Below are 27,295 nucleotides of genomic sequence, written 5' to 3'. Positions count from 1 at the left end.
TTGAGACTTGCAAAAGACATGCAGCCATTTGGTGGGGAGCTGAACCAGAACCAGCTCCCTTGACCTTGCAGTTAAGTACTTCCCTGTGGATTCTGCATTCTCCAGTCTGGACCAGGAGTTGGCAAAAAAAAATTTTTTTTTTTTTCTGTAAAAGGCTAAAGAGTAAATATCTTAGACTTGTGGACCATATGATGCTTTTCTTATTCATTAATTTAAAACAAAATATGATAATCTTCACCAAAAGCTGCTTATTTGGGGAGAGGGGTAGTGGTTAGAGACTAATACATATAGTAGAAGTATTGCCATCTTTTGATTAAAAGGCTATTAGGCTGTTAATGAAATGACATCTTTCACCCTTATGGTTAGTCCCTCTCTTAATCTATAATTAATTGGTCGTTTACTGACTGAGATTTTAGTTGTGAGGATGAAAAGGCAACTTTTCTTTTTTGGTCTCTCAATCTTACAGTAAAGCATGAAGTTCAAAAGTTTGCTGTAGAGGATAGGAGAATTTGTGTGACAAGATTTTATCACACATTTATTTAGTTCAGTATTTAGATGCTACCATGGGTAAAATGCTTTAGATATATGGCTTATTAACTACTAAACTTGTTCTTAATAATTTTAGTCAGGGTCTTAACTCCTAGTAAAACTTACTTTCAGATTATTATCTTTGCATTTCTGATCCCACTAGTCCTATTAACTTGAATTTAATTGAGAATTATGGAAATAGTCAACTTAATACTCTGCTTGGTGGTAACATTGGACCATCTTTGACACTGTTGGTTTGCCACTTTCCCTCTGACCTTTTCCAGTTTTGTTCATGGACTGTGTCTTAAAGGTTTCTTTCATGAGTAAATTTTGAACCCAGGTTCAAGGTGAGTTCAGAATATACTCAAATTGATTCAATCCTTTTTTTTTTTCTTAAATGCAGGGTTGTACATATTTTAATAATTTTCTTATGTATCTGGTATTTAATGCTGACAGGATTCCAGTCAATGGAGAGGTTTCATTGCAAGTAGCTGCAGGTGTGTTTCATGGTAGAGATAAAAGTTTTCAGTGAAGCAAGACTTTGTTTTTAAAATACATCCTAAAACATAATGAATATAGATGTTGATTTTGTGGGGCAATACGGTATGCATTTTGTGTGTTGTGTTGTACTAAGTCAAAATTTTTATTTGTGAGGGCGAAAGCATCAGATACCAAATCTAAAAGATTTTAAAGATTCTGAAAATGGTACTTAGTATTTATTCTTAAGTGGTTCAGATACTCTGGAGTGAATAAACTTTAAACATCTCATTAGCATAGCAGGTTGTATTTGTAGTATCATTTAAAAATATGTTCATTCTCTGCAGTGTATTTTTATTTGGTACTGCGTTAAATAGGCCTTCTCAGAACCTTGTTAATGATGATTTAGCTTTCACATTTTTGATCTTCCTAGAAAGTATGATTATTCCTTAATAAGTTTGAGGATCTACTCTGAACTAGGAAATATGTTAGAGCAGGAATTTGCTCTCAAGAATTATATGGCCTCAGAGCAGTTGTAATAAAAATACATATATAGTGATTTCAGTTTAAGATTAGAGAGTTTTAAAATTGTCTAGAAAAATTTCTCTTTAATAACTGGTCTTAAAAATTTTTTGATGGAATCTACCACTAATTGCATAAGTATTTGTGAACAAGGTTATTAAGCTTTTAATCATTTTGGTCCATAACAGTAAGATTAATTCTCTGGAAAACTTGCATCAAAAGAGAAATAAGATGTATATGTTATTTTACCTTTTCAGCTAGCTATAGTCAGCAGACTGGACCCCAACAACCTCAGCAGTTCCAGGCATACGGCCAGCAACCAACTTCCCAAGCACCGGCTCCTACCTTTTCTGGTCAGCCTCAGCAACTTGCTGCTCAACCACCACAGCAGTACCAGGCGAGCAGTTATCCTCCACAAACTTATACTACCCAAACGTCTCAGCCTACTAATTATACTGTGGCCCCTGCCTCTCAGCCTGGAATGGCTCCAAGCCAACCGGGGGCTTATCAGCCAAGACCAGGTTTTACTACACCTTCTGGAAGTACCATGACCCCTCCTCCAAGTGGGCCTAACCCTTATGCACGTAACCGTCCTCCCTTTGGTCAGGGTTATACCCAACCTGGACCTGGTTATCGATAAGGAGGCCCAGCTGCACTTTTGAATGTGGCTGCTAGCTATTTGCCTCCCAAAAGACTCCAGTACTATTTTATTTTAATTTGTATTGAAGTTCATAAATTTAAAAGGCAGAGCATTTTTTATGATATCATTGTTGCTGTTAATTGAAATTATAATTTGCTAGAACAAAAAAAAGACCAAAATGAAAGTTGTTTTTCTTCCTCCCCTGCTTAAAAATGTAGCAGCTTTCTAGTTATTTTGGAACACTACACTTAAATGTGTGTAAAGTGATTGGCTTTCTAGCTTCCCTTGTCCAGAGGATATTAAAATGCTAGGTTGAGGTTTAGCCATCTTACTTGGCTTTTTACTATTAACATGATGTACTAAAGTAGAGCCCTTTGAAAAAGATGACTAGATATTATGTATAAAATGTAACATTGATAGGTTAATAAAGGTGATTGAATTCATTCATGGTCTTGTATTAATTTAGTCATTAACATATACATAAGAAAAAAAATTTTTTAAACAGAAATCCTTATTGGTGTTTGGTCTTACAGTGAAGTTAAATGAAGTATGAACATTTTTTCAGATTCCCATGGAGAGAAATTGCCCTGGTTTCTTACCCTTTAACAAATATTCATTTGAAACAAACTAAAATAGATGTCACAGAAAGATTGATTAACTTAGGACATGCTCGTAATACACTGCTGTATGGGGGGTGGTTATAGACCCTAATTTACTTCAATTTTTCCTTATGAAAAGTATGTTAGCGATATCCTCTAATGAACCATTTAGAAATAAAAAACTCAGTCTTAAAAAAAACTACATCTCTTTATTGAAGAATTTATACTTGTTTGAAAAATATAGAATGTAGCACTGATAAGATTGAAGCATGTTGAAAAGTAAGCACACAGAAAGGGCATTTCAGAATGAGGGTAATGATGCAGCATTCCCATCCCCAGCATGAAAGAAAGCAATACCTTCTAATGAAAATGTGTTAGATTTTCATTGCAGCTTGAGTTAAACAGTATTACAAAAACACCCTGTGATTCATTCTAGAGGACTAGCATAAATATATAGCAGATAGTCTGTAAAATGGTAGCAATGTCATCATACATAATCTTTTCATGCTCAGACTTCACATACAGTCTCAGCATACAGTTCAAATAAAATCCTAAAAATAGACAATTGCTTAAAAGGAATAATTTGACAGTATATTCAGATACTAACAACTTTCTTTTGAAAGTGTATAATTAGATTTTTCAACTCCATTTTTAGCTGAATGAAATTTACTGATTCAGATGAAATTTTTTTCAATAATTTGCAGATAATTTATGAAAATTATATTAACAGGAAAGTATTCAGAAAATCTTTTCAACTCATAGTAAAAAATGAAGTTTAAATAAATGTGAATAGTACAACCTTTTTCCTTCAGATACAATTTTTCCCCCTAAAGATAATTTGATCCAATAAGTTAAACTAAGTAGAGTTTCATGGAAGTAACTCACCAATAGGAAGCATACACATTAATAAAAGGAAACATTTTTAAAGTATATTATAAGTTTTTTGATGTTAATTTTGTTATAAAAGTATCTCAAAACATCATTACAACAGTGTGATAAATAATATACAAATGATCTTTTAAAATACCATGCATAGGGAGCCAGCTTCCCTAAAAATGTTATTGTTAATGTCAATATCTTGCTTTCTTAAAATGACTTTGTAAAACCTGATAAATATTCTCAGCAATCTTTTCTAATAATAAACATCTAATATTGCTATTAGATTGCAGACTTTTATACATAGTAAACAAAATAGCTTTATAAATGAATGTGACAAATACCATAGTATTTCCAACGATATTTTGTTTTCTGTAATGAACCAGAAGTACTTTGGAGCATGATTGCAGCATCTACCATTTTCCAGGAATTGTAGTCCCACATTCATACCACTGGACGTAAGTGATTTGGGTGTGGCCCCCTATTTCTCCAAATTGAACAGGTTCCTGGCGAACTGCTCTGAAATAACCTAAGGAGGAAAATAGTTTTGTTTAATAGTTGCTATGTTTTATTTTTGTTCTCACTGTGCATAAATTGAAGGATAGCATTGAATGACTGAAAGTTATTTTGGGTGAAGCAAAGTAGTTTAGAAAATGAACAGCAACTGAGGCCCTGGTTTCCTGAAGTACAATGGCTACTTAATAATAGGACCTGAAAAACTGTTGACATTTGCCTTAGTAATTTAGGATGGAATGGTTGGTAGTATCTGAGAGCAGTTTCAACTGCCCATTAATATATTCATATATCTTACTGTCATCTTTTAGTATGTTGGTATTCTTAAGTACCAATTACTGAAAAGTTTAACCAAATGATTGAAAGTATTTAAAAGACCTCCTGGTGCTTTCTGAGTAATTTGGACAATTAATTTACCCACTTCTTCACTGCTTAGACAAGAATTAATTTTCAGTCTGTTTCAATCCATTACATGGCTTGGTGCTAATGTGTCTTTAGCAAGTTACAGAGGCTATTAATTTCTCAACACAATTGTTCTATTTTAATTGTATTCATAAGGCAAATCATACTGGTTTTCATGTATAGTAGCAATAAAATTTTCTTTAAAAAAAATTTGAAAGGAATAAAAAAATAAGGCAGTATGCACAGTATAACAAATGCCATAAAGTTAATCATGAATGATTTAAGTTTGGGGAACACTGATCTCATATAGCTGTTTTTGCAAATATAGGTTTTCTTGGAGTACATTTATTTATGTCTCTAATTTTACTTGGCTCTAAGTTTCTGAGCTGAGAAACAAGTTTCTTTATCTTTTTTCTAGCCAAGTAATTAGAACAGTAGTTCTGTAGAATTCTTTTTAACTTGATCACTTTCTTCAGCTTGGTTTCTTTCTGAGTTAATCTGTAAAGCCCTCTTGTTCATGAGGAGCATCAGAAAGCATACCTTCCTTTGTGGGTAACTGGTCAGAAGTGAGTTGCTGTCCTGTGCGTCCATCTAAAAACGAGTCTACAAACTGGCAGTGATCTTCTCCATGGCCCCTTTGATCACCAATGTTATAAAATTTTCCTGAAGAATCAGAAATTAAAAGAATGAAATCTTGCTTTCTTTGATATGTGACAATTCTGAAATAAATTGTTTGAAAGAATCACCTTCCTGTTCCTGTATGTTTTTCTCCCACTCCTTTATCAGCCTAGTTCAAGCTACCAGAGTCTCCTGATTGAACCAGTGTCCCTATTTTCACTCTTTTCTCCCTCTATTCTTCCTTACCTCTCTTCACAGACTGATTTTTTACAGTGCAAGTGAGATAATATTACTACCCTCCTTAAACCTCTCCAGTGGTCTCCCACTGTACTGAGAATAAAACTTAAAACTCCTTACCCAATTTCAAAGCTCCATGTGTTCAGCCTTGCTTGCCTGATGTTCCCTTTATTGTCTCAGCTACAATAGTGGAACTGACGAGGTGTGTTCTGCATCAGTCTTTGCGTTTTTTCTGTCCTCTATCTTTTGTCCCTAGGCCTTTGTGTGGTTGCTTCCTTCTCATAATACTCTTAGCACAAGTGATACCTTTTCAGAGCTTCCCTAAAACCATTCTAACTAAAGGCACTTCCAGTCCTTGTTGAACCATTCTCTCATCCTTTTAAAAATTATCTTCAAAGCACCTCTATAAAATTCTTATTTTCGTATTTTTGGTCTGTCTGTCCTTACTGAGAGGAGGAAGAAAGATATACTACATGAAAGCAGGACTATGTCTTGTGTGCTGCTTTGCCACCAGCATCTTAGAAGAGTGCCTGGCATGAAGTACATAATCACTAAAGATTTGCTAAGTGAAAAAATACCGTGTCGGTGTCATCCATGCATTATTTGTTAAAATGTTTATGAATATAGAAAATTACAACTACTGGGTATAGAGGATGGAGTTAGAGCCCTTCTGGTATCTTAAAGATGAACTACTCTTTCCATCATTATTGTTAGGCACACTCATTTTATTATCAATATGTTTTTTTATCCTTGAATGACTGTAACAAAGTTTGATGAATATGCTAGTGCCTGTACCTTCAAGTTTGCCTTGATGGCATTGTTTCAAATTGCATTTTCATTATTTACTTCTAAAAAGCATGTCTTTTAAATCCTTGTTTTCTAGTAGTGTGACAACTTCAATAATGTTTTTCTCAGAGGAAAACTAAAGATGCGGAATTACCACCTAATACCTAGAATGCTCCTTGAAAAAGCCATGTTATAGAAAACATTTCCTGAAGGCAAAGGCTCAAAACAGGGCAGGTAGCCCTACTTACCTGTGAGGGAGTCGCTCAAATAAATCTTGTATCTTAGAGAGTTGCATAGCTGCACTCCAACAAATTTTTTATACCATGTTCTTTTGACATACTGTTTGCCCTTACATTCTGAGTAAGAGTCTGAGTTAAAGGGTCTTTCAGTCCAGATGGCATCTCTTCCTGCTGCGTAAGCAAAACATGGTTTGAGTTCAGTATCTTGATTCTTTGGTGCTGAGGAGCTGTCCTAAAAACTTTACAAAAGCAGTCTACAAAGTTCGTTACCAACTTGTTGATACCTGTTTTCTTTGTACTAAATTGGAGCCCAAAATACAAAGATTTAAAAAAGTAAGTCCAAAATATGTTCCTGTCAGTATTAACAGTGAGATAAATCTCAGAACAGTGTGCTTTTGGCATTGAATAACCTCAGCACGGCTAGATGCAGACTGTCTTTGAGGAACAAATTTAGATTTCCTTTTTGCAGAATGTAAAATTTAAACAACGGCTTTAAATGTGATATGTTATTCAAAGTAGAAATGAGGCGGCTTATCATTTTTTAGGGTTTTTTTTGGTGTGTGTGTGGGGGGTAGGGTACTAGGGATTGAAGCCCTGTGCACTTTACCCCTGAGCCACATCCCCAGTCCTTTCTTATTTCTTGATACAGTTCTCACCAAATTGCTAAGGCTTGCCTCAAACTTGTGATCTTCCTGCCTCAGTCTCCCAAATTGCGGGATTTATAGGTGTGTGCCACCATACCTGGCAAGGGTAGCATATTTTGACCTGGTTATTGAACAGAAAATTACAGCTGGCCTGAAATATGCATGAAAGCAATTTTCAAAATATCTGTCTTGCCCCTAGAACATCATAGGCTCTCAAATGTTAACCAACGTATTAGGTAAACATTCACAACTGACAGATCTCCTAAGATGTGTAAGTGGTAAAATAGTGAAATTTTGCCAACCATGTTTGTCAGTTTATAAAAAGCCTGTAGTGTTCCATTGAGACACTTACCAGAAACTGGCTCACTCACTCTCGGGTCCGCTGAGGAGAAACAACAAACAAAAGTCAGCTGTTATTAATGTCAAATCCTAACATTTGAGTGACATGATGAAGATGAATGCTTACAGTTAAGTCTCTTGCTAAAGACTGAATTTGCAAATTTGTTTTGGAAATGGTTCTTGATTGAATCATCTGCGAGATCTTCAGCTGTATTTTTTATATGTGATTTCAGTAGTTGGGAGACTGTTGTTATACCAGCCTTCAATTTCAAAAGCTTCCTTTTAGTTTCACACAAAAGCTACTCATGGTAAAGTCACCAAGATGCCATGAACTACAGTTGCCATAAAGTTCATACAAATAATAATACAGTATGTGCAAATGTGTCTTGTTAAGGAACTGGGGCTCCCGTTGTCTAGGAAATTTCACTAAAAAAATCATGAATTCCCCTTTCTTGATGTACTAATATTTTGATTCTAGGCATACAGGGGAACATTCATTCAGTAGACTTTTGAATATAGATTATGCCTTTATTTTTAATTGATGTGTCTTTCCTTTTTTCTGACATCAAGATAAAAGAGGAAAAGCCTAAGGATACCTTCATCAATTAGTTTTTCTCTATGGATTGTTATTTAGGAATTCAAGAAACTCTTTGAGTATCCAGAGTTTAGCTGGGTTTCAAATGCGCCCCCTATGCAAAACATTGCCCCTTTACACTGTGCCCCTTTATATCCTTGTTGGGAACTACACTCCTTGATGGAATTACCTGATTCAGTACTGAATGCCACTGTGTTGCTGACTGGGCCTTCACCAAGCGGGTTTTTGGGTTTCACCTGGAATTCATAGCTGTGTAGGGAGAAATAAAAATAACATATTGAGGGGTAGGAAAGCAGGATTCTCTTGTTATACTGATATCCCTCCTGGCTCTTTGAAATGACGTTGACAGTGAATGGTAATGCTCTGGAAGTAAGTTGTGGGAAGAATAATGCTTTTAAAATTTACTTTCAAAGTATCTAAGGTTTTGTATAAGAAAAATATTGTTAATAAAAAGATAGTTGTCTTATAAAAATTAGAAATAAATGGGGAGGTTGAGAATAGACATAGGAAAGAAGTATGTGCTGAACCAAAGCTAATTTCAGCACTGAGGAACCTTACTTCCTCTAAAATGTGTCAGCTACTGCTTGGGACAAAGAAGTGTAAAAGTCCTTTTTTATTTCCTATTATAACCCTGGTATAACCTTGAACTTAAGACCATGTTCCTACTGTGGTGTTTGAACTACCTATGTTAGAACCACAAGAGAGGGTGGCAGTGGGGGAAGTTGTTTAAAATACAGATTTCCTATCGCACCCCTGCTACTAAATCTCAGTCGTTCCCGGAGGAATTTACAATGCATTCCTAGTCCTGTACCCACTGACATTTGAGAACTCCTAGACTAAGCTGTGGGCACAGACACCCATGAAAAAGTTTATCTGCAAGCCTGGTTGTAGCTCCTAGGACCTGGGTCTGCCATGGATCACAGGAAGTCAGTGTGCAGAGAAGGGTTGGTAGTGTTGCTCAAATGGAGCAAGCACAGATAGACTTTTTGTCCCTCAGTAAGCCAGCTTCATACTAGCCAGGTTCCTCACCCTTCATTTAAAAAAAAAAAAAAAAAAAAAAATCAAAAAACAAAACATGTCGACTTAGGATTGGACTTCCTCAACAGGACTCCCATAGCACAAGAATAAAAGCAAGAATCAACAACTGGGATAGATTCAAACTAAAATGCTTTCTCTCAGCAAAGGAAACTATCAGCAATGCAAAGAGAGAGCCTACAGAGTGGGAGAAAATCTTTGCCACTCATTGATAGAGCACTAATCTCCAGAATCTATAAAGAACTCAAAAAACTCTACACCAAGAATACAAATAACCCAATCAACAAATGGGCTAAGGAAATGAACAGACACTGCACAGAACAAGATCTACAATCAATAGATATATGAAAAAATGTTCAGCATCTCTAGTAATAAGAGAAATGCAAATCAAAACTACCTAAGATTCTATCTCCCCCAATTAGAATGGCAATTATCAAGAATACAAGCAACAACAGGTGTTGGCGAGGATGTGGGGAAAAAGGTACACTCATACATTATTGGTGGTGCTGCAAATTAGTGCAGCCACTCTGGAAAGCAGTGTGGAGATTCCTTAGAAAACTTGGAATGGAACCACCATTTGACCCAGCTATCCCACTCCTTGGCCTATATCCAAAGGACTTAAAATCAGCATATTACAGAGATACAGCCACATCAATGTTCATAGCTACTCAGTTCACAATAGCCAGATTGTGGAACCAACCTAGATGTCCTTCAATTGATGAATGAATAAACTGGTATATACATACAATGGAATATTACTCAGCCATAAAGAATAATAAAATTATGGCATTTACAGGCAAATGGATGAAATTGGAAAATATCATATTAAGTGAGATAAGCCAATCTCAAAAAACCAAAGGACGAATGATCTCCCTGATCAGTGGATGATGACACGTAGTGGGGGGTGGGAAGGGGGTAAGAATGGAGGAAGGAGGGACTGTATAGAGGGAAAAGAGGGGTAGGGGTGGGGGGGGAGGAAAAAATAACAGAATGAATCAAACACTATTATCCTATGTAAAAGTATGACTACACAAATGGTATGCCTTTACTTCATGTACAGATATATAAGATGTATCCCCTTTGTGTACAATAAAAATAAATTTAAAAAAATCAAAAACCAAAAAAAACCCAATATCCTTTAGAATTGTAAGAACTTTTCTATCCCTAAGAATTATTAAATTGTGCAGTATTTGACAAATTTTATTCATAAGATGCATAGAGAATACTTTGGAAATTTAAATAGTAAAGTGATTTGTCATTTGCCTAAAAGTGATTTCCTTTCAGCAGCAGAATTAGCAGCAGAATAAATAAAAACTAACCTGAGTTAACTGACAGTACTATGTGAGTCCCAGACATACATGATTTTTGGTACAGATGGTACCAAGATAGCAATAAAAAAAGAACTTTCTGAGACTCAAGGAGTCACTTTCTTGATCTCTGTGGTGTTTCATTAGAACAGTTACAATCTAGTGTAAGATTTTAACATTACAACAATGGCAAACACTTTTTTAAATGCTTCCTATGTGTCAGATCCATTAATCATTCTGCATATATAAAGTAATCCAACACAAAAACTCTGTGCAGCTTTATTCTAAATTTTGGCTGAGAATAATGAGGCCCATAACTATTATACAATTACTGTCTTTACTTTTTCCAACTTCAGAACTTTGTGAAATGGGAATTAAAACTTACATTTCCGTTAGGATTTTTAATACGTGAATGCAAATGAGAGCATTTTGATTTCATTTGATGTAAGATATCATTGTCGTTTACCATAAGAAATGCTGACATGAAAACATGTATGCCATTCATACATGTAGTCCATTCATACATGGACTATTTTCCAGAGATTCAAAAACACAGCAAAAGCAAAGTTCATAAAATTGGTGAATTGAAATGGAAGGGAAAGGAAATCACAGGCATCTGGAGTTTGATTCATGTGGAAATGCATTCCACGCTCATTCCAGGCCACTGCCTGCAGTGTTGTGGCTTGGCCAAATCTGATGGCTGAAATCATCCCTGTGTCTTTTTATTTCAGTTATTTACACTTACGCTTCATTTGTAGCATGCCTACAAATATTCATAAGCTACTTTTCCTGGTGTTTGCCAGCCTTTGATGATACTTGACAAGTTGTGAAGAAATAATTTTAAACTGAGTTTAATTAACAACATGAGGACATTTTTTGACTGATTAAATTTTATATAAACATTTTAAATTTAAAATTTAATTATATAAAGTTTGTGATGCCAAACTCTTTCCCCAAAACCACTTTTTGTCATGAGATGAACACATAGATCTTTAACATCTCAAAGAAAATATTGATCATACTTAGGAAATAGTAGAGGATGCTACTTAAAAGTTTTTAGCCAATGAAGTTCTTCGAAATTTAAAAAAGAAATGGAAATTTTAGAAGCTAAACTTGAAAACATTCTAAAAAGAACTAAAAGTCAAAGATACAAAATAAGAGAATATAAGAAAATTGGAGGATTATTCTAGAGAGTTTAGTACTCAACTAGTAGGAATTACTACTAATTTCTATTACTCAATAGTAATTTCTATTACTCAACTAATAGAAAATGGGGAAGGGATAGTAGAAAATTACTGCAGAAATCATATAAGAAATTTCCTAGAACTAAAAGATGTGAGTTTCCATATTGAAAAGGCTGATTCTGTGCCCAGCAAAATGAAAAAAGAAAAGAAAGGATTATTAAAGTGCGTGAGTTGCAAAATTTCAGAGTTCTGAAGGGACTTATCTTTATAAGATAAAAAGTTCTTATCTTTATAAGATCCTAACAACTGAGAACAAAACAGTGGGTTCCATTCAAAGTATTTAGAACCAAAATGATGTTCAACTTCTTAGTAGTAACAGTGGAAGTTAGAAAAAAAAATGAAATAATGCCTTCAAAAATAAATTGAACAACTGATGTAGGATGTCACTGTCATTTACCATAAGAAATGCTGACATGAAAACATGTATGCCATTCATACATGTAGTGAGAGAAGAATGGAGGAACTTTAGATTACCAAGAGGGAGATGAGAAGGAAGTGGGGTATGAAAAATGCTGGAATGAGACAGACATCATTACCCTATGTACATGTATGATTACATGAATGGTATGAATCTACATTGTGCACAAACATAGAAATGAAAAGATGTACCCCATTTGTGTACAATGAATCAAAATGCAGTCTGTAAAAATAAAAAAGAAGTCTTCATTTTATCATGATTCTATCCAACACCAATGATATCAAAGTAAAACATGGACTTTTAAAAGCATGTAAATAAAAAAAAAGTCTTAAATATATTTTCCCAAGATATGTTCCTACAGAAGCCACAAAATGAGGGAGTAAACAAAGGAGGGAGACATGGCTACAGGAATTAGGGGATTCAACATAGGCAAAAGATGATGGCAAGGGATTTGGGAAGAGGTGTTTCCTATAACAAACAACCTGAGAACAAAGAGATGGTGTGTTCGACCATTTCGAGAAATGGTTGGTCTAGAAATAGGAATTTAATTAAGAGAAGAAACAGCTAGAGGAATTTAAAAAAAACACTTGCTTCTTGGAAACAGACTTTAAGAGTAGAAAGGAACTGCCTTTCTAGAATTTGAGTTTTAATACTGTTTTAGACTTGCAGCATGGTCCAGTAGTTAAGTCTATTTTTCATTAAGTAATACAAAATACCTGGGGCAACCTACTTTAAAGAAAATAGGTATATTTTGGCTCATGGTTCTGGAGGTACAAGGTTTAGCAGTCACATCTGTTGATGGCATTTTTGCTTACAGAGTCCTGAGGTGGCACTGAGCATCACATGGTGACGGCCGGGTCATGTGTCTGAATCTCTTTATAAAGCCATGAGGATTCAATCATGGGAGCTTCACCCTGTTCTTATGTAACCCTAACCATTTCCCAAAGGCCTCTGAACACCATTGTCAAATTAAGTTTCCACCCTCTTAATACCTCACCAAGGGGATTAAACTTAAGCATGAGTTCATGGAGACAAACCAGAGTAAAGAAAAAAATGTATGTATATTTCTGGAAAAAATGAAAATTGAAAACATTTATAAAACCTACTGTACCAAAAATGAGTATTTAAATGAATATCTACAAGGAGTGCTGTACCAATGACAAGCCTTCAAGCCTCATTGAGAATAATCCAAGTACATTAACACCCCCTTGCAGGATGCCACGCTGTGCTGTACCTGGGATGGTGTAGATCCTAGCAGAAATAGTCTTTCCATTTATCCCAACCACAAGGTGTTATGGTCCAGTGGTTAAGGGCATGTGTTCTCAAGCCAGAAAGATGTGTTCAAAGCCCACTAATGTGATTTTTAAGGTAAGTTAAACTTTCTAACCTTGTTCTTCATACATAAAAATTAGGATAATACAATTTATGAGGATAATAGTTATTATAACCTCATAAGGATATAAAAATATCTGAGGTTTTTGTGAGAATTCAATGAGGTAATGAATGTAAATGCAAGGTACCTGATACATAATGATTATAATATATATTAGCTAGTGTCTCTAAAGGATTTTGTTTTTAAATAAGAGGTTCCTTTGTTATTGGGGAATTTGACAAACACTGCCACAGAACTCCCAATGTAGAATTCTTTGATGTCAACATACTTACTTTGACTATAAGGGTCCATGACCCTTAGTGAATAAATCTGCCTACATTCAAATAGCTCCATAGGCTAAGAAAGAGAAAAGTTAGATTTCATTGAAGAGTCTAGAAAGCTCTACAACATTATCCTAAATGGCAAAGAGGGTAGAGTTGGAGACCAACAATTTTGAAAGCAACGATGAAAATCAGCATAAGAATTTTAAAATATGCCAGGCGCAGTGGTGCACACCTGTAATCCCAACAACTCGGGAGGCTGAAGGCAGGAGGATCAATCATAAATTCAATGTCAGACTCGGCAATTTAGTGAGGCCCTAAGCAACTTAGCAAGACCTCATCAAAAAATAAAATATAATGTGGGCTGGCGGTATAGCTCAGTTGGTAGAGTGCTTGCCTTGCAAGCACAAGGCCCTGGGTTCAATCCCCAGTACTGCAAAATAAATAAATAAATAAAATATAAAATAAAATAAATACGTCAATTCATTGAAGAGTAAAAATCTAGGATTTTAAACAGTATGATTTGTGGTTCACAAGCTAAATTGTCAGAGATGGGACTATTTACCCTTTAGTATCTAGCCACAGACGAACTTCTCAAACAATGGAATGGAGGTAAAGCCCCAAGGATCTAGCTGGAACAGACACTTCTGTCATTTTCTCTTCCCTTTCCTTCTCTATAACCTTTTCCTTCTATTCTTGCCCAACATATAGAGCTGAACTATAGTTTTCATTGTTTGATGAACTTTTTAGTTACATACTCTCTATTTGTTTAAAAACCTAGTTTAACAAGAGCCACATAAGCCTCAAGCAAACTAATGTTTATATGGAAAGGCCACCGTGTAATAGTTTGGCAAGCTGATTTTACCCCTATTGCAGTCTCAAAATATTACTACCCCATTTAAGGGGTTTCCACCACAGTGAGAGAAATGGGAAAGTGGAATAAGGGAGGAGGGGGAAAAAAATAAAGAGTAAGGCCACTCAGAGGTAGGGAAATGCAGTTAACCAGTTGATGTGATTGTCTCCAGGGACATTGGAGGCATATAGCAAGCATTTCTGGAGACCTGCCACGTGTGAAGTCATTGTGTAGATTTGGGCATACAGGTAAGGAGCAAGGGGGCAGGGCTGCGCAGACACAACACCTGTTATAGCAGCTACTCAAGTCTGAGGCAGAGGATTGTGAATTTGAGGCCGGCCTGGGCAATGTAATGAGACACCACTTCAAAAATAAAATAAAATAAAATAAATCAGGGACAGAAGAGAGAGCAGGGAATCAGCAATCACAGGGAATCATAAAGTAGCTGCCCATTACACCCTCAGGGACATTTCTTGGGTCCTCCATTTCTGTGCGTATTAGAAATTTCAGATTTGGAAATTCCAGCACTTCTAATTCTGTAGTGCTGCCTTGATGTCCGCTCAGCCCCTCCCCAGATACCAAGGAAGTCGAAGTAAATGTAATAAAAATATATATGGTAATGTGAGAGGAAGAATTGCTGTCTTTATAGACTAGTGAAGTTCTATGCTCTGAGAGAACAGGGCTTTGGCCTGATGTAAAGTTGCTAAACTTCTTTAACGAGGAAGAAATAGCTCTTCTGCTGCCTACACCTATAATAAAACTAAATAAAACGTCTGATGTTTTGGCCACTTGTTTTATTTCTATCTACAAAGTCCTTGAGAAGAGATGTTGAAAATACAGAATTTGAAGACCAGAATTTCACAAAAACACTATGAAAAGGGTATAATGGCTATTCCTCATGTCTGTTTCATTCAGCCAGATTTACAGTTGTATAAGGAGTTGCTGCCTCTCTTCTTGCTTACCCTCAGTACCAACATTTTATTAAACCAAACAACATAAACAAGAGTCCCAAACAATCATTGCTGCCACTTTGGTAAGTTTTAGTCTCAGGGACTGTTCTCCAAAATCCTCCTTCACTGACAGAGGCCAAAAAAAAATACTTGAGCAGATGTAGTGAATTTGATTTATCCTAATTATCAGAGCATGTGTTCCATAGGTTAGGAAATTGCTGGATCACATTTATGTCTGGTACACATGCGAAAAATTCTTCAGATTTTCAATAAAGTGAGGGGAGAAGGGAACTTATTGGAACAGAAATGTAGATAAGGACCTTTTTAGGATGCAGTGATTATGTGTCTATTCATATTGGCAAACAGTTCATCAGGCCCATCAATGCATATTATCAAAATGTGTGCTAAAATCAACTCATCCGAAAAAATTGTAGACTGGAGCTAGAGTCAAAAAAAAGTGGTTTACTGAAACTATTATGTAAGAGACTGATCTAGGTTTTAGTTTCACTTTCAGTCCCAGTTCTCTCACCAACTTCTCTCATGGTTTTGGCTACCACAGGATTGTCAGATACAAGAGAATTTAGAGATCAGCCAATCCACACCTTCAGGCTCTGTAAGAATTGGTGCAAGACTTCTTGTTTAAAACATGCTTTATCAGTTCCTCTGTTCACAGAACTGAAAATAATCAGCAGTCTTGCAAAGTGGTTTGCTCTAGACAAGAGGGTCTCCTTCTAATATTTTTCTTTTAGTTCAACAAGAGCCACACATTGCCTAAAGAGAGAGGATTGGTGTTCTTGGATGACTATAAGGAAGGAGAGGAATAAATAAATGGAAAGTAAATATTGGGGAATGGGTTAGATGAATTTAGTTGGCTATCAACATCTACCTTTTATTTTAGGAATGAGAGATGGGTCCTCTAAAGAGAGAGACTGGGGTTTGTCTGTGTTAGCAGATCTCCTTTGCCTCACTTGACTGAATATTATGTGTCCCCTTCCCTGTGCACACTTGTGACCACATCCCACTGAAGCTGCCGGCAGGCATGGTGGGATGTGGTCTCCTTGGGCTGGGGAGACCCTGTGCTGCCTTTGGAGCTGCACCCATGTGTCCCAGGGTGGCCACGAGGCTCTACTCTCTACAGACAGGAACATCTAATACCAGATGTGGAGTTGAACTCTCCTATCAGCAAGACAGCTGCTGGTCCCTTACTGTGAGAAAGTTTTGGAGTTTTTTCTGAATAGATATAAACCTGTCTAAATCATTAAAAACTGGCAGGTTGACTTTCCCTGTGAGAAGGAAAAAGGGAGCATAGTCCATTGTGATTTTGTTTCCAAGACAGTGTGTGACCATTTCACATTTCTGACTACAACCAGTCTACAAATCTTTAATCTTTGCCTTACCCCTCCAGGGTTAAATGTTCTAACACCAAGCTCTACATCCATGCTGGTGTGTAACGATCAGCCAGTAACTATTCTCTGTTTTCAGATGTTACCTTTTCTTGTCAGGTCAAGTGGTGGAATATGCTGCTAAAATAAGTGAATCATATGTATCTGCTGGTAGCACAATGCAGCTATAGAAATTCTTCCAGAAGCTATTGTCTTCCAGTTATTAATTAGGGAATCCCAAAACCCTGAGGGAATTTAACAGCTGTAATTCAATTGCTCCTGTCCAGACACATGCTATTCTCTCTGACACTCTTGTCTCCTGTCACAATCATCTGGTTAGCTCAGCTCTCTTCTACTCATTCTTTAAGCCTGAGCCCAACTGTCACCTCTTCTGGGAAAAGTTTTCTAATTTTCCCAGACTTGGTGAAGTGCCATTCACTCTGGCTCCCACAGCATCTTGGGCATACTTCTCCCAGGGCTCTTGCCACTCGGTAGAGAAAACTTGGTCATTAGCTGCCTTTTGCTCACCTCGAGCCTATGGGCAGGCACCAGGTTTCTTCCTGTTTGTAGCCACAACACCAAGCACAGTGCTACGCACATCATTGGCACTTAATAAATGTTAGCTGGATAGAAAGGCAAACCTTTTACAAACAAATTGGGCATCAAATGTCACTGGAATAACTGTTCTACATTTTGGTGCACTGTGAGAAGTTCTGAGGACAGTCTGATTCAGAAAAGGAACACAATGCACATTTAGAAACTGGACGACTTTCAATGAATGCATTGTATACAGGGTCACTTTTTATTAAGTGGAATAAGAAGCAGAAAACTGAAGAGAAATACCATCCAAGTTTTGTAAGCACAAATCTACCTATTAAAAAGACCAAATTAAATGATGCTTTTTCTCTTTTACTCTTTCTTTAAAATATATTATGGTACAAATAGGCATGTACTCTGTCTCTCTCAATCTTGTCTAAGGAAATAGAACCAAGACCATCAAGTGGTTTTGTATTGAAATATGTGCTTATCTTGGCTGATTTAAATCATTCAAGAAAATTGGTAGTTAGAAAAATTTCCACAGCTCAAAATAGAAAACTTAAGAAAAAATCACATTTGTGGAAGAAATAGTATTTTTGTAATATAGGACTAAAGTTTATACACAGCAAACCATCTATAATGAATTAGATGCTTCTTTTCACAAAAAAGGTAAGATGAATTTTCCTACTACAGAGCAAAAATGGGCTGTCACTATCAATACCCAATTCAACTCAGTGAATTGATGACAGAGAGAGAAGTGAAACTTAGGGGAAAATAAGGAAACTCCTTCTTGAAACTTCCCTACTATATTCCCAGAAATATCTAAGACCCTTGTTTTTTTTTTCAATAATGAAATGAACTGATAAAATATTAGTATTTTAGATTTAAAGAAGAATCACAAAATGATATCTGGTATGAATGTGTAATAAGGGATACCTAGAAAAGTACTTTATCATACAGCAATGTTAAAAATATGCAATTCCACTGTCAAAACTCTATTCTCATTTTATCATGATAAAAGTCCCAGGATCACTGAATCTGAGACCAGTATTGTGTTAAGTTATTTGAAGTATTAACTATTAAAAGCTCTCACCTACATGTTATCACAGGGTCCCCACTTCCTTACCTTCCGTTTTCCACCATGGGAGCCAAATCCTTTCGTGCTTCAAATCTACTTTACATCATGCACAACCCAGTTCATTTCTGACCCAGAGATTTCTCCTTCTATAAACTTTGGTATTTAATACCAACATTTAATATCAATGTCCTTCTATTTTGTTATGCTGCCAAGTGCCCTGATAACTTACAACACCATCTTGTTGGCCCTTGTGCCCCCAACAATACTTGCTTATTTTCAAAACATGACTTCAAAGGTATCTATGTCTTGTTCAAAAAGCTAGAGTGAAATGTAAATTAGAACTTCCCTTATGCTGGAGAAGATGACATCATTCTATGTCATCTTGTGGTTATGATTTCTGCACTCCGAACTCACCTGCAGTAGCACTGGGGCTTACCTTGTGTCTGGTTTCAGATTTTCTACCGTAGAGAAGGTTTGATTTGTAACTTGAATGGACTTGTTCTTCCCACTGAATGACCCATTTTCTCTGGATATAACTTCATATTCTGTAAAAGTGAAAACAAAAACAAAACAAAACAAAAAAAACCTTAGACACTTGCCTTCATATCCCAAATGATTTCATTGTTCTTAAAGTTAACAGCATAATAGAGCCACACACATAAGGGTGAGCAACCAAGATTGTACTTCTAGAGACATATTGATCTTACTCATCAGCAATTTCCAGATGGAGTGGTCACCAGCTGACGAAGGTCCCAAAAGAATTTTGAGAGATGCTTACAGACTATTTCTGCTTTCCCTTTACCAGAGCAGAGGAAGGTCTGGTAACTGGTGAAGACTGATGACCTTCTTGTGGTTGCTTTGGGCATAGAGCCCATGATTCTTTAGGTAAGTCAGAAAGTTTGCCAGTGTCAGGAAGCCCAGTTTGGGGAAAGCTCCGTATCAGGGACTGTGCTTGCCTAGAAACCATGTTCCTCCTCTATGGGGCTCTACAGCAGAATTGGGTTTAGGCCACTAAGGATGTGATACTGCTGCAAAAAGAATTCTTTGAGCTTAAAGCCATATCAACATGTAACTGTTAACCAAATAATAAACTCCTTTCTTAGAGTTCATTATTTGGAACTATAGAATTAGGAGGATTTTGTACCTACTACTTACAAAAGTTATACTCCCTTGATAATTTTCTTTATATTAAAAAAAAAATCCTTAAAGCCTACACATGGATATGCATAAATTTCACTTACATGTTTCTATCAACTTATAAGGACCACCAAAAGAGAAAGACTTTCAGAATAAGAGACTTTAATTTTACAGATTTGTTAGGTGGTTTTCCCTGTTCTCAGTTGGGATTTAGCTTAATGCATGTGATAAGATGACAGAGCTACAAAACAAACTACACCTCCCCACTCAAAATCAGCCCCATGGATATGAAGAAATACGCACGAACAGGGCATCACATAAGGTAGGGAGACAGCAAAAGAGCTGCCAAGTTAGAGGGTTTCTGCTATTGTACTAAGATCAAAGGTATAAGATGAACTCTGGAAATAAAACCAAAACCAGAATAAGCTAGGAAGACCAAAAATCTCCCAATTCAAACTGGGAAGGACTATTAATAGCTTATTTTAAAAACCCAAAAAGGAGGATGACTTTTTCTGAACATTTGCTAAATGATCATCCTTCCGAAAACCCAAAGTTAAAGTTGAAGACAGTGGCCACTGTATCTGGACAACAGCAGAGCAGTTACTGAAGGACTAGTCACTGACTGACTAACACCTTACTCAGACTCCCTTCTGACCCCAATTTATTACCCCATTGGCTATTTTAGCAGAGAGTGGAAAGGGAGGGAGAAGGAGGATGTTAAATTCAAATCAGTCTGTTTTATATCTATATCTCAGAAGGGATATTTGCAGTTGTTAAAATGTAAGTTAAAAAAAAAAAAAGGGTGGGGGGAACCAAATGACTTAAGAAAAGAGACAAACCAAGCCACTTGAGTCTTCCCATCTGCATAATGTCAACAATATCTCTTCATGGTGTTGCTTATGTGGGTTATATTAAGAACAAACGGAAAGTGCCTAATAGTATTTTGCATGATTTTGTTCAACAGGTCATACTTATTATCATTGTTGCTTTTATTGATTCTTATCCCTGAGTTGTGTTTTGAAAATAGGGCCATGAAAATTTTAAAAGATTCCATTCAGAAAGATTCAAATGCTGCTTAGTCATCAAAAAACCAATTTTTAGGAAACTCTACTATTTTTATGAAGTCTAGTTAATTATGCACCAAAGTAATCACCTTCAAAAAACATCTTTGGCTTGGGACATTCCTTGTTAACTGTGTGCTCTCCTCCTTAGTGTTAACCTGGACTTTTGGTAGTTAAACTTCTGGTACACATCTTCTCTAATTTTCATTTGCTTAAAGTTATAAAAGTTTGTTTAACAATATTTTTTCCCCTGGAGATTAGTGTTTTCAAAATGGATTTAAAAGCTTACTTTATAATCAAAGAGATTTAGAATTTCTCTAAGGATTCTAACTTTTGAATTTATACTTGTCTTGTGCTTTGAAAATTTATCTTTCATTTTTGACACTTTAAAGGGATAACTTTTCATATGTCTACCAACTTTAAACTTGCTCCTTCTATTACTCTATTGACAAACATTAACAGTTACGTTTCATATTCAAATTCCATGTTTAATTTTTTCCTCAGGATAAATTGATAATAATGAACATTGTTGTTGTTGTTATTATCATTATTATTATTATTGAAACTAAGGCTCAAAGAGTTACTAGACCATAGCTGACCTGGGATTTAAATCTATATCAGTATGCTCTTGGAATATCACACTGCAGCAAATTATAACTACCCTAATTTGACACTGTACAAGGACCCAAGCTACACCAATTTCTTAATGCACCTTTTTACACTTGAGCGTAGAAGGGATATATAGAGGCAACTAAGTTTGAATATATTCAGTGAAGGGGAATGTGTGCTTGTCAGCTGAAAGATTACTGATAGAACTCAACCCTGGAAATACGGGCTACAGTTCATTTTTTGTTGTTTTATTCAATTCCTTATTGCAAAACCAGTTCTGTGGTTTTGAACTTTTTGAACTGCTGATTTGTAAACAATCATGTTTGAAATAAAGAAGTATTTGATGTAATACTAAAATAAACAAAAAATGGAAATAATAGAGCAGATCATTATGGCAAATGTTCTAATAGTTAAATATGAAGTAGGAGAATGATGGTTAAATATGGACTTATTTCTATTTAGATAATCCTATGGATAAAGAGAAGTGGTCCTTGCTCATGAAATTGTTATAATAAGTCATGTATCTTGTGAAAAAATTCCCAGCAGCCTGTTAACATCTAGAAACATTATAAAAGTAGTCAATTAGATGTATAAAATGTATTCTATTTATAATTCTTAGAAATTATAAATTTACATAATTAAAATATTATTACAGATGAATCAGAAAGGAAAATCCTACAACCTTAGAGTTAAATCAGATATTATCCAAGAAGGTATCTGTTAGATAATTAGATTAACCAATTCTAATTTCGTATTCTACATCTTTAGGGCAAATGAAATTTCAGAGACCATTTGGCTTTAAGGAAACAGCTTCAGACTTTCACAGGACCTCTTTATTATCAAAGTAAAAGGACAGAAAGTTTTAGATGTTTTAATCCATTATAGATACTCAATGCTAATGGACTGATTTTTATGTATTGGGATGGTAGTACCAGCAGGCATGGTCTCAGGTAAACAAGCAGGACTAGGCATGTGGGAGAAACCCATGCCAGGGCTGGTTCTTCCTCCAAGCAAAGGCTAACTTTGCATGAGAAAGGGAAGTGCACATGGTATGGTAGAGAGGGCCAGCTAAGCAAAGATAAGCCACTTACACTGGAAGTTGCTGAGATCACAAGGTTTGGTTAAGGAGAAATAACTGTTGTTTTCCCCTTACATTTTCAAAGCAGGAAATGTTTTCAGCAGATCCTGAATCTCCCACCCTGTGCACTGCTCCTTTCTACTGCTAACAGCTTCTTGTCCCTTCTCCTGGTACCAGGTACCTGCTATTTGCAGTGTTCTCCACTGACTTAGGGTTGGTCTTTATTCCTACTTTTCATCTCATGTTTGACTCCCTGTTCACTATGCAGAATCAAATTGCCATATAAGCAGTTCAAAGAATAGAGTCAGGGGTTTTTATTTTTCACAATCATTTTTAGAGGGATTTGATGACATAGTTGGGAGAATCACAATTTCCTGAGATGAGCACAAAATCACCCAGAAATTGATTTTTAAAATTCGATTTTTCTAAAGACAGTCCTAGGCCAGTTTAGAAGTTGGGTTGATAAAAGGAAATCTAGTTTAAATATCATAAGCAGTGGCAAACTGTGTATTTTCTTGATAGTGAAAAGACCAGCTGTGTTTGTCTTCAAATTGTGAAAGAGGGTTTTGAGAGGAGATGGAAGGAGTACAGCTTAAAGAGATCTTTTATATTAACAGGGAGCCCGCTACAAGGACAAAGGTGGTATTTCCCATCCCATGACACTTTTGACAATGTGTCTTAAGGTCAGCAGAATTCTGCTAGGACTTGCTACTCCTCAGATGGCCTTCCCATGTCAGTTTGGCCCAGGGTACCCTGCTCCAGAGAATTTGTGCTGTCAGAGCTTCCCACTGAGACAGGGGCAAAGGACAGGTAGCTGGTAATCCAAGAAAAGGAAATGGGCTGCTCACAGCTAACCTCTAGATCACCCTTCCCCCACTCACCCAGCTGTTAACATCTCCACCTCCCATGGTGGGAAGGAGTGCATTTTCCAACACAAGTGATTGCCCCCTAGGGCTGCTCTTTCCTGCTTTTGAGCATGTAGGCAGGAAAGAAAAAGAGAGTGGGGTTCTATAAAAAAGCAAGACACACTCCCTCCCAGGGCACCAGCTCTGGGTCCCAGCTTCTCTCTGGAGAAGTCTCCTAGCTCTGTTCTGTCTCTTTAATAAAACTTGCTTTCTATGCTTGCCTCCATGCTTCTCAGGGGTTTAATCTTCCAGAAAACGAGGACCCGATTCTAATTTCCTAGACAAGTATCACCACCTTAGTAACGAGTCCTCAGGCCATGATCTTACCAGTTACTGTGTCATTTAGTGGCTTTTCCCAGTCCAAGATGACAAATGAGGGGCAGCCCTCCACAGTGACCACAGTGAGGTTGGTGGGTGGGTTCTGTGGTGGGCTGGTGGCATTCCCCTCCATGGCTTCCTCCGTGGGGAACCGTTTGACGGAGTCGGTGATGGAGCAGGGCCTGTTGTCTGGCTTTTGGATGTATCGCACGTGAGGACCTAAGAGAAAACTCTGGCATTTTAGTAATTTTGAAACCCAGGAAGGAGATGGAGGTGAGTGCATAATATAATTATCTGCTTGAGGGTATTGAGTCACTTCATTATGAGTAGATGCTTGAAAGCAGTGCTATCGTTGGTTTAAACTTGCAAAAGTCTAAAATCCTGTCTCTGGAATACATGATATGGATGTTGCTGATTTACTTACTAAACAATTTTATACTGTGTTAATATTCAAAATTAATTTGATCTCTATGGGCTTGATTTATACCTCATAATTTATGGGGCATTGAATCTTACCTCAGTAGTGGGGAATAATGAACCTGATATTGAACATAGTTCTGGTCTCATCCAATAAATCTTAAAAGCTAGGCTTAAAAAGATCCAATAGGTGCAAGTAATTTATGCCTCAAAACAAAACTCAAGAATCCTTTAGGAATTATACACACACACACACACACACACACACACACACACACATGTATATATACATATGAGTGTCTATGTGTATATACTCACACACATATATACATACCTCTCTCCATATCTACATATGTATATGTAAACATATATGTAGGTATGTATATATGTGTATGTGTATATATATATGTGTGTATGTATCTATGTGTGTGTATGTATAAGTATGCATATGTATATCTAGCACCCAATAAGGTGCTATTCACTGAAAAATGTTACCCATAATGAGAAGAAAAAATCAATCATTTGAGAGCAATCCAGAACTTGCCAAGATGTTAGAATCATCAGATAAGGACAATAGACAGTTATGATTATGAACCACATGCTCAAAAAGTTAAGACATGGGAAATATAAAAAACACCCACATCAGATCTCTAGAGTTAAACAACTACAAAATATAAGATGCAAACTACATTGGATCAAAATATAAGATGCAAACTACACTGGAATCAACACAATAGGTTACAAAATAAAAGATAGTGAACTTGAAGACATAGCAATATTACTATTCAAAATAAAAAAATGGAGAGAAAGAATTTAAAACAATCAACATCAGTGACTGTGGGTGACTTCAAGTATCTAATGTACATATAATTGGAGTACCAGAGGCAGGTAGAAAGAAAAAATTTTAAGAAATAATGGCCCCAAATATTCCAAATATAGTAACTTATAAACCCATAAATCCAAAAAGCTCATAAAATAAAGCTCATTAGACAAGAAGAGAACTCTACCAATCATTAATTTCTCAAAACCAGTGAAAAGAGAAAAGTATTCAAAGGAGATAGAAAAAAAGCCATGTATAGAATGACAAAGATATAGATTGTGGTCGACTTCTCATTGGGAGGAATGCACAAAAGACAACAGCAGCATCTTCAAATACAGAAAGAAAAAATGTATCATGCAGGATTCAATAACTTGTGAAGTGATCTTGGAAAAATAAAGCAATGTACTTTTCAGAATTATAAAACCTATCAGAATTCATTACAAGCAGAGTCATATTATAAAGTATACTGAAGGAAGTTCGGGAGGAAGGAAAAATAACACCAGGTGGAAATAAGGATCCACCCAAAGGGATAAAGATCATGGAAACTGTAACTAGAGCGACAAATATATAAAACACTTTACTCATTATTTAAATCTCTCTTCAAGATAATTTATTGTTCAAAAAATAAGAATTATTTAGTATAGTGTGAAAGTATAATATATGGCAACAATAGCCTAATGGCCAGGAGGAGAGAAAAGAAGCTGGGTGAGTATAAGGTTCTTATATGTGAAGTTTCTTTTTATTTTGTGGGAAAGTAGATTATGATAAGCTAAAGATGCAGACTGTGAACCCCAAAGCAACAACTAAAATAACAAAAAATGACAGATGTCGCACATCAAAAAGATAAAACAGAGTCATAAAATGCTGAATTTAAAAGCAGGTTAAAAAAGAGGCTAGATGGGATGAAGAGAGAAAAAAAGGCAAGGTGAAGATTATTCCTAACAATATCAAAGATCATATAAGATCACTGTACAAAAATCAATTGTTTTTACATATTAGCAATAAACAATTAGAAATTGAAATTAAAACATGAATTTTATGATTTTCTTTACAATGAAAACTATAAAACATTGGTGAGAGAAATTAAAAGACCTAAGTAAATGGTAGGATATACTATGTTCACTATTTAGTTGTGAATTGTTCCCAAATGACCTATAGATCCAACCTAATTTCAATCAAAATCCAAGCAAACTGTTTTTTAGACAGTGACAAGCTGTTTCTAAAATTCATATGGAAATGAAAAGGATACAGAATCACCAAAGCAGCTTTAAAAAATAACAATGATGGATGACTAGCACAATTTGATTGCAAAATTTATTATAAAACATAGGAATCCAGAAAGTGTTGTATTGGTATAAAGGTAGATAAGTAGATCAATAGAACAGACTAGAGAGACACAGACAGATTCACATACATGTGGGCAATTGATTTTTGACAAAAGTAAAAATACAGTTCAGTAGAGAAAGATGTTATTTCAATAAATAATGCTGTAACAACTATATTCAAAATCAAAAAAATGGACATGAATTCATAGTTTGTATCATATACAAAATCAATACATCATTCACTCAATGTTCATCAGAAATCTAAATGCAAAATTGTAAAACTTCTAGAGGGAAATCATGGGGGCACGACTATTTGTGACCTTTGATTTGCCAATAATTTATTAGATGTAACACCAAAAAAATCCAGATATTAGAAAGATAGTGAAGGAATATTATGAACTTAATGTAAATAGATTTGACAACTTAGATAAAATGGACTAACGGCTTGTGAAAGACACAAGCTATCAAAGTTCACTAAAAAAGAAAAAATACTAAAGAAAATAAATAGCGAGAAGTACTATACCTATTAAAGAAAGTGAATTCCATATAAAAATTGGTAAATAGCTTCATTAATTAAAAAGAGAAGACACATACTGGGAGAAAATATTTGCAATGCACGTATCTGAAAAAGTTCTTGTACCGAAAACATAAATATACTCAAAATTCAATAGGTAGACAATTCCATTTAAAAAGTGGGCAAAAATTTAGATATACCAAAAAAATATAGATGGATGGAAAATAAATGCATAAAACGATGTTCAACATCCTTAGTCATTTAGGGAAAAACAAACCAAAATAAAAATTAGATATCACTACTCACCTATTAAAATAGCTAACACTTAAAAAGTTGATCATACAGGAAAGGATGTGGAAGAATTGGAACCCTCATCACTGCTTACAGAAAGGTAAAACAGTACAACCACTTTGGAAAACAGTTTCACAATCTTAAAATGTTAAATATAAACTCAGATATCATTTTGCTATTCCCTCCCTAAGTATTTGCCCCAAAGGAATGAAAGCACATTTCCATACAAAGACATGTACATGAGTGGTCACAGCAATTTTATCGGTAATGTAAAAAATAAATTAGGAACACTTGAATATCATGAATAGGTTTAAAGAAAAAAATATTTTATATTCATATAATACTTTT

At 35.7% G+C, this 27,295-nt stretch overlaps 2 protein-coding genes and 1 non-coding gene across 14 annotated transcripts in view; 2 read left to right on the top strand and 1 right to left on the bottom strand.

Annotated features, from left to right (window-relative positions):
• The window catches only part of Tfg (trafficking from ER to golgi regulator), a 39,773-nt gene extending 37,163 nt beyond the window's left edge, over window positions 1-2,610 (top strand). For both annotated transcript variants that reach the window (XM_047564829.1, XM_047564828.1), the window contains exon 8: window positions 1,785-2,610. In XM_047564829.1, coding sequence (XP_047420785.1) covers window positions 1,785-2,167 — 383 coding nt within the window. In that variant the 3' untranslated portion in view covers window positions 2,168-2,610. The remainder of the gene's footprint in view (window positions 1-1,784) is intronic.
• Window positions 2,611-2,943: 333 nt separating this feature from the next.
• Abi3bp (ABI family member 3 binding protein) overlaps window positions 2,944-27,295 on the bottom strand; it is a 235,960-nt gene continuing 211,608 nt past the window's right edge. For 9 of the 11 annotated variants that reach the window (XM_047564816.1, XM_047564821.1, XM_047564817.1 and 6 more), the window contains 7 exons: window positions 23,590-23,799; window positions 18,909-19,017; window positions 8,185-8,264; window positions 7,434-7,463; window positions 6,447-6,608; window positions 5,098-5,220; window positions 2,944-4,171 (listed from right to left, as the gene is read on the bottom strand). In XM_047564816.1, the coding sequence (XP_047420772.1) occupies window positions 4,056-4,171; window positions 5,098-5,220; window positions 6,447-6,608; window positions 7,434-7,463; window positions 8,185-8,264; window positions 18,909-19,017; window positions 23,590-23,799 (830 nt within the window). In that variant the 3' untranslated portion in view covers window positions 2,944-4,055. The remainder of the gene's footprint in view (window positions 4,172-5,097; window positions 5,221-6,446; window positions 6,609-7,433; window positions 7,464-8,184; window positions 8,265-18,908; window positions 19,018-23,589; window positions 23,800-27,295) is intronic. The other 2 variants (XM_047564826.1, XM_047564827.1) reach the window with 2 other exon arrangements.
• Trnaa-ugc (transfer RNA alanine (anticodon UGC)) lies at window positions 14,039-14,111 on the top strand. The gene has a single exon. It is a non-coding gene; the product is annotated as a tRNA-Ala (tRNA).

Source organism: Sciurus carolinensis, chromosome 9 (assembly GCF_902686445.1).
Source record: "Sciurus carolinensis chromosome 9, mSciCar1.2, whole genome shotgun sequence".
Taxonomy (NCBI): domain Eukaryota; kingdom Metazoa; phylum Chordata; class Mammalia; order Rodentia; family Sciuridae; genus Sciurus; species Sciurus carolinensis.
Note: the sequence above shows the minus strand (reverse complement) of the source record. Positions and strands in the feature narration are given on the sequence as shown.